This window comes from Brachyhypopomus gauderio, chromosome 18 (assembly GCF_052324685.1).
Source record: "Brachyhypopomus gauderio isolate BG-103 chromosome 18, BGAUD_0.2, whole genome shotgun sequence".
Lineage (NCBI taxonomy): Eukaryota > Metazoa > Chordata > Actinopteri > Gymnotiformes > Hypopomidae > Brachyhypopomus > Brachyhypopomus gauderio.
Window position 1 is genome coordinate 16,635,111 of NC_135228.1, and position 7,530 is coordinate 16,642,640.

A 7,530-nucleotide genomic window follows, 5' to 3' on the forward strand; every position below is an offset into this window, starting at 1 on the left:
ACTGGAGTCTGTATGAGTTGTTTTCCTGAGGCTAATCTCTGTGTCCATATTGTGCCCCCCTCCACATCTTTTTGTGACCCTAGAGGATGAGAAAAGTTGTTCGATTTGTCTACACAGGAAATGTATTCAAAACGGAGAAGTTCCACTATGTGAAAAATTATCTTGAGATATCTTTACGCTGTAAGATCCCTTCAAAAGTAATGGTCTACTCACCACCACACCACACTGTAGTTGAGTGCCACAATCAGCAAAGCTACTGCCACATGCCAGCAGAAGCACATGGTAATGAACATGATGTTACCATGGCTCTCCTGGTCCCAGTCTTCTCCGTTCAGAGGAAACAGCACGAACCCTATCTGATGTATGAAGCAATCTCTTATTTTAAGTGTTTTCAGATGGTTTTTCTAGTTCTGGCCTTAAATATCTGTTCAGTAGCGCATTTACGTTGATGAAACAGCTAAAGCTCTTAGGGAACAGATGGATGAGGAGTAAGATCATGACAACACCGAGGCTTACCTGATAGAACCAGGTGCCTTGCAGAATGGCCAGGCTGCTTCTGATCAGCTCCAGCAGGGAGTTGCCCCTCATGAACGCCTCGAGCATGGTACTGGCTGACCCGCCAAACACGGGCACCAGCAGCAGAGAATGTATGTGCTGGTCCAGGGCAGGGCGATTGTGCACGTGGAAATAAAAGAGAAAACCTACAGGAGAGCAGGTGAAAAGAGTAAAAGGGAAAACGTGAAAGTCTTGATTTGAATCCACAACATATACAGGAAAAGGATCTGATGTGAGTGGAGTTTTATTTTGTTCATTATTTTTTTTTATATTGATGAACACTTGATTCCGAGCATTTAAGTTCAATGCTATGACGACTATTGCATCATTAGATTTCAATATGTTTACATTAAGATTTAACTAAATAATTACGAATAAACAAAATAATTATGCGTAAGCCTGTGTTCAGTATAGAGACTGGTGTGCACCTTCCATGAAGAGTGCCAGAGACAGGGCAAACCGGTCAAGTCCTGCTGGGACGGGCAGGGAGGACACGCTCAGGACGTCCGCGATGCCAGATATGCCATAGAAGAGGTACATGGTACTGTGTTGCCAGTTCATTGGCTTCACCCACTCCCCATTGTACAGGTGAGCATGAGGACCATCTGGGACAAACTGTTCTGCCATGATGCCTGGAGGTGAAGGTGCTTAAATTACTTCTGGGCTCTCCAAGTCAGTCGTATCTATCCAGATTTTAAAAGAGATAATGTGTGTGAGAGGAAGACAGGCGCTTACCCACGAAAGCGAAAAAGATCTTGATGATTCCCTCGATGAAGTCGATCCTCTTGGAGAGTTGTGGGAAGTCTTTCCTGCCGCCATGTTGCCGCCTCTTCCAGGACTGTTGCAGTGGGTGTTTCACGGACCACCAAAATCCAAACAGCAGGAAGAAGGAGCCAGGCAAGGCATGTCCTTTGAAGTTGGCCATCTTTTAGGATGTGCCCGTGAAGCACTTACTTTAACACATTAAATCGAGTGAAATGAAGGAAACCCTGCTGGAGAGTGAGAGTAGCCAAAAATAAAAAATAAAGGTACAAAAATAAGTAACCACCACACACATACTACAACCTAGTTACTTACCCACTTAGTTATTAGCCTATATGGTTGAGGGGCACTAGCATATGGGAAGGGCATGCAGTAGAGGAGGTGGGGGGTCATTGTATGAGGCAATGATGGATTGTAAATTACTAAAATATAATATATTAAACACAGGGCCTCCACCCTGTCTCTTGCGGTGGGGCCCCAGAAATTTGCTCTACGCCGCTGCTGGGGGTGAGGGCTGAGTAAGGGACCAGAAATCAATACAAATAGCGCCTTTGGTCTATATATTTTTTCGTTATTGCCCCTCCATATTGACTTAGAAGACCTAGATGACCGAACTGAAGAACTAACGCCAACTGCGAGCGACTTATCTTCCCATCAGTCCACTGTCTCCTGTGCGCACAGGACACTAAACTACAGCAGGACACGCGCGCGCGAGAACAGCAGTTCTGACAGTGAGCATGACCTTCCAAAATGTGTTACCGAGTGACTCTAACCTCTTCGACAGCTCTTTTCTTTTCATAAAACGCCATATGGTAACAACCGATCGCCCAAAACAGTCCCGACAGGACTAAGCATAGCCAGGACCTTCCGACGGCCTGGCACCATCCGACAACCGACGGTCGCCCCAGGTCCTGTAGCCTGAGTAGTGCCCATCAGATTTCATCACTGTACAAACAGCTCATATCTCGGTGTGTTAGTGCTTGCTGATGATACAGCACTTCTGGTTAACTTCCCTGGGTGTAGCAGTAAAGATAAGAATATCTGCCATCTTGCGGACTGAACTGGTACAATTGAACTATCGTAATTCCCTTCAGGATTACACATTACTGAACATCTCTGTAGTGCTGTCATACATTTAGTCAGTAAAGGCTGTAGTAGCTGTGCTATTTATTTCAAGTCATCTCATCCGATACACATTTGATGAAGACCCATCTATGCACATTCTAAACTCGAAACTTTATTCTAGCATTTTAATTTCCAAGCAAGGTTATTATAGCTAGGCAAAATATACTATGTAGTTTTTCAACGAACCCTTTGATTTCGGTAATAAAAATGCTTAGGCTATGCATTATTGTCTATTACAGGTGATGATAAACACCGGTCGTACCTTTGAAAGCCTGCTCTGCTGCTCTGTTCTTGTTTTAGAGAAGTGGGACAGGAATTATTGCATTATAAACAGATTCTTGCAAATCAGGTTTTCTTGGTTTGGTCAGACACGTGGGGGTTAAGAGACTCATTTTCGGAAGACTTCACGGAGTTTTAACAACAAATCCAAACCGAAACTGTCGTTTCTAGGAAACTCGAGTTTAGTGAAGTTTAGGGCACAAATTGTGAAACCTGACAACCTGCTCACTGATAAATGTACTGCAGCCTTTTGAAAAACGGCTTTTGTGTTTGCACACCCACACCCACACACACCTACACACAAATGTGTGTGAATTAGATAGATAGATAGATAGATAGATAGATAGATAGATAGATAGATAGATAGATAGATAGATAGATAGACAGACAGACAGACAGACAGACAGAGACAGAATCAGAAAAAGTTTTATTGTCAATGAACTAGGAATTTGCTTCGGCATGAAGGTGAAATATAAATAGAATGAATAAAAACGAATAAAAATACAGAAGGCAATGTACAACAACAGTACTATATACAGCAGTGCATGTGGAGTAGTGCATTCCAAGTAAAGTGACTAAGGCAGGGTTGTAAGATAGATAGATAGATAGAGTAGGTTTTTTCATTCATACTGGAGATGGACGAGGTTGATTATTCTTTATTATTGTACTGATTATTATTTATATTCGTTTTATATGATATACAAGATCAATATACAAACCAATAAATTAGAGAAACTAAAAGTAATAATAATGGCCTATGTAATGTAATAATAACGTTAGTACTTATCCATACCTGTGCTGTTGTCCGTGCGGACACCAAGGGGTATTGGTGTAGCTCCTTCTGTTTTGTAATGGAAATAACCAAGCGACCTGTCTAAATCATGCGCACACCTGTTCATCGACTCCGCCTATTTGCGCTATACAAATAATCGAATTCATGCACGCTCAACGTATCTATGCAGCTCCCAATTCTGCGTTTCAATTCACAATTAATAAAAAATGTTACGTTTAACTTATTATTATATTGGTGAATATATATAAAAATAAATAATGCTATTCAAATATTTGAATCAGTGGGGTTAAGATGAACAAAGTTTCTGTCCCAAGGGCAGATGTTTATAACATTATAATTCTACGGTTTGTTGGCGAATGTGTGAGTTTAGATTAATGTGTAACCTACTCTCACGGAAGTGAAAAGAGACAATGTGCCATAATGAGGAGAAGGCGAGGGAACTTTGCTCCCTATGACAATCGCATTTTATTGTAGTCTCGTCTAGTGACTTTGCTCTGATAAGCTCTCAGTAGCTCGAATATATCATTAAGCAGCTCGTTAAGCAGAACCAGGACAACATCTCCCTTGCATGTAAACAATATGATGTGCAATTGGTCGTCTTTCTGCAAAATACAAGTACATATTATGAAGTTTGTATGTTTTACAGAATCTGTGTAAGGGCAGCTTACACGTGAAACTACTAGTGATTAAATGTAAAGATCTTAAATTACAAGGAATACACACAGTCAAACATTCTCCTCATGGAAAAAAATAATTAATAACATTTACATAACAATAAAACTTAACATGCATAATCTAAAACTGCAATCCCACATAAATAATTGTAAAATAAATTTCCAAACATCCAAGGTGTTTTAACTGTAAGCAGCTACAAAATAACACAGAAGATCTTTTTCTCTCTAAAGGGGTTTTCTGAGGATGGAACAGGGGTGACCAGGGGATCCTCTTTGGCGTGAGTTTCACAGTAGGACATCAGCTCAGCTGCTGCTTTAGATACCTGGTGAAGGAAAGACAGATGATGTAGAAATCAGTCCAGGAAATACATGCAGGTATTACATCATTTAATATCTGAATGCTTTACTATTGCTACTGCTTATACACACACACACACACACATACATATATATTACTATACTCTTACCATCATTCTGTCAATGTTGACCTCCAGTTTTAGCTGTTCTACTGTTTTTCGAGCATCTGCTATCTTGGCCATATTGTTCGACATTTTGCTCTGTCAAAAATAACTCCACCAGCACTCTTCCAAGCAAGTGATTCAGTTTAGTCCTACAATCAGAGATAAATATACATTTAATGTGAGCCTAATTTTTTAAGATAAGTTTCGTAAGTATATTGTTTAATCCGAAATGTTTTATTTCTTTCAAATCAGTTCTTTATATACTGCCACAGTACAATCCTTTTCTTAAATCTGTAATATACCCTGTAATTCACAATTGTACCTGTCATTTATTTATCATGTCATACTGCAACCACAATTGGCTATCTAAACACTGTAAAGTGAATTTAAATCCCGCTGATGCATAATAAATGATCAAATCAAATAACAAGGTCCCTGATTAGCTTAGCTATTTCACCTGATGCTTTACTGCTTTTTCATCAGACTCTGGTGAGCAGCTGTAATTGTTTTGGTTCTCCTGGTCTCAGCTGGTTGGGTATAGTATGGGTCTCAGTGGGAGAACCCAGCCCCAGTGTAACTATCCTCAAGAGGCAGAGGCACCAGCCTGTGCAATGTCCCATGCCTCTCACGCTTACCTTCTGTAACCTCTTATTTGAACTGTAGCTTTAGCTCAATTAATGAATAATTCACAACTGCACAGTGATTCTCGTGTATAAAGGATTTGTGTTCTAATGTTGAATCTCATGGGTGTTTTTTTCCCAAATAATCTAAAATAAATGAAATTGATCAAAGCTAAAACTAAAACAATTTCTTTAGCTAACTTTGATACAAGTGCACATTATCTGTGCAACTTAACCCTTTGTCCATTCTGTTTTTACCATCTTGTGCACAATTTATAATTACAAGTTATAATTTCAATAACAAGTTCTACAATAATTTGTTTTTGCAGTGGTCATACATTTTAATATAGTACATCTGCAATTCTGTAATACTGTATTTGCAATATGATAATACTACCCTTTATACATTTTCATCAGACACTCAGTTTAATAACTTCATTAGTAGTAATTTTCTTTGTTAAAATATATTTTAAAAAATACACCTTTATACTTTACAAGAAAAAATATATTAACGAGAGACTTACCACTGTTGGAATGGTGCTGCGTCTAGAATGCTATCGGTAGAAACAAAGCTTTATTGATGGTCATATGAAGCCACCATTAGCAACCTCACAGCAACAAATGAGGAGACACCGAGGAGTTAAGTGGAGAGGAGGGACAGAAAAGGTTGCCTCCTCTCATAATTAGCTTTTAGTCCTCCCCCATGTCGGGTTGCGGAGGTAAGTCCCAGACTCCATGCAGTGTGACCTTCTATTGAGTGTGCCAAGTGTAGCCATTGGTGACAGATATGCGGCAAAATAGGAAAAAGCACTGTTGTGATTTATGTCTTTACATTTATGTTATAAATTTAACCAATGTGAAAGTAAAACTGTAGCCCAGGAATTGACAGGCGTTATGGCAATATGCTCGTAATTAAAAGCTGATTGGTGGGGGTTAATTATATTTGTTATTATGTTTTGTTGTTAAATGTAACTTAATGAAATGTACTTTCTCTCTTCAGTGCTTGTTACCAAGAGCCTGGGGCTTAGCTTACTCACTGGAAATGTGCGTTTTTTCTTCTCTCTACCAACCTGTTACCCATGATTTTGTTGGTGGCCTTATTCCAGTCCCTTTTGTGCATAAGTTCTGTCTTTGATATGAAAAAAGATTGAAGTTGTGGACTTTTGTTGCTGTTTTGCTAGTCCCGTGTTGTACTACTATCTACCTTTAGGACTCAGGCCCACTGTTTCCAGTATTTAAATAAAACTTTACTAAATATTTAGAATACTCTTTCTTATTCAGAATACACCCATCTAGTCCAAACCATTGAGCACACGCTGCAGTCAAAGAGGAAGAAGCTTCCTGTTCCTTCCTCAAAGACGTGCAGCAGAGTCTTGGGAGATGCAGGTTGTGGATTTCACAGCGGGAGGTTTGAATTCCTCCTCCAGACTTTAATGTCAAATGCCTCATTAGCCGCTGCTTTCTGCTGCTGTCATTTCTTGGTCTACATCCCAGCAAGGAGTGAATGAGTGATGCGGAGAGTGAATGAGTGATGCGGAGAGTGAATGAGTGATGCGGAGAGTGAATGAGTGATGCGGAGAGTGAATGAGTGATGCTGAGAGTGAAAGAGTGATGCTGAGAGTGAAAGAGTGATACGGAGAGTGGAAGAGTGATACAAAGAGTGGACAACAGCTTCACCCCTTAAACAATTTCAATATCTCAATATTAGAATCAGTCATTTTGCCTCATGTTCAAAACATATCAGACTTTCTAATGAGGGTTTCTTGAACATGCATATTTCATAATGTAACAGCTTCTCGTTAGTGTTTTTTTAAGAGCTTTACTACTGTTTAATTCTCTAGTTAACATCTTTCTAAGTAGAAGGAAAGATTAGAAGTTGACATTAGAAACATTAGAAACATTCCACTTAGGCACAAATTGTGTTCACCCCAGTAAATCTGCATATCTGGTGTCTACCTCCAGTTCTGGAGGGTCACAGCACTACAAAAACTAGTGTTCATTCAACATATCTGATTTAAGTTCTTGGGTAATTACCAAAGTCCCCTCACACCCCTTCTACTGATCTGTTAATGACATTTTTAAAATTAATTAAAATAAGTTAGTCTGGGAAAAGAATGAGTTAAGTAGGTCAAATAACTACTAACCTCTGCAGTTCTACAGCCCTTCAGGAACCGAGTTTCACAACCCTACTGTAGATCAAAAGATTTCATCAGAGGCCTATTAAACTGAATCAGTGACCCCAGGGCATTTTAATTTGAGAA

The 7,530-nt window shown here is 39.5% G+C and overlaps 2 protein-coding genes across 5 annotated transcripts in view; both read right to left on the bottom strand.

Annotated features, from left to right (window-relative positions):
* The window catches only part of tmem45b (transmembrane protein 45B), a 3,767-nt gene extending 108 nt beyond the window's left edge, over nt 1–3,659 (bottom strand). The window contains exons 1-6 of one of the 4 annotated variants that reach the window (XM_076979826.1): nt 3,515–3,659; nt 1,291–1,547; nt 984–1,187; nt 517–701; nt 214–356; nt 1–79 (exon numbers count right to left, since the gene is read on the bottom strand). The exon at nt 1–79 is cut by the window's left edge and continues 108 nt beyond it. In XM_076979826.1, the coding sequence (XP_076835941.1) occupies nt 1–79; nt 214–356; nt 517–701; nt 984–1,187; nt 1,291–1,480 (801 nt within the window). In that variant the 5' untranslated portion in view covers nt 1,481–1,547; nt 3,515–3,659. Of the gene's footprint in view, nt 80–213; nt 357–516; nt 702–983; nt 1,188–1,290; nt 1,548–2,704; nt 3,170–3,514 lie in introns of those variants that run through there. The other 3 variants (XM_076979827.1, XM_076979829.1, XM_076979828.1) reach the window with 3 other exon arrangements.
* An 85-nt stretch (nt 3,660–3,744) lies between these two features.
* Nucleotides 3,745–5,959, bottom strand: gng8 (guanine nucleotide binding protein (G protein), gamma 8). Its single transcript, XM_076979831.1, has 3 exons — nt 5,794–5,959; nt 4,656–4,798; nt 3,745–4,511 (listed from the first exon to the last, which is right to left on the bottom strand). The coding sequence occupies exons 2-3, from the start codon at nt 4,737–4,739 to the stop codon at nt 4,383–4,385; spliced, it is 213 nt and encodes a 70-aa protein (XP_076835946.1). The 5' UTR covers nt 4,740–4,798; nt 5,794–5,959; the 3' UTR covers nt 3,745–4,382.
* Between the last annotated feature and the right edge of the window lie 1,571 nt (nt 5,960–7,530).

What these genes read in the sequence shown, in the direction of transcription:
- gng8 (XM_076979831.1), bottom strand. Translation starts at nt 4,739, where the DNA reads ATGTCGAACAATATGGCCAAGATAGCAGATGCTCGAAAAACAGTAGAA. An exon ending in TCAACATTGACAGAATGATG is followed by an intron (nt 4,512 to 4,655) that starts GTAAGAGTATAG and finishes TTCCTTCACCAG; the next exon opens with GTATCTAAAGCAGCAGCTGA.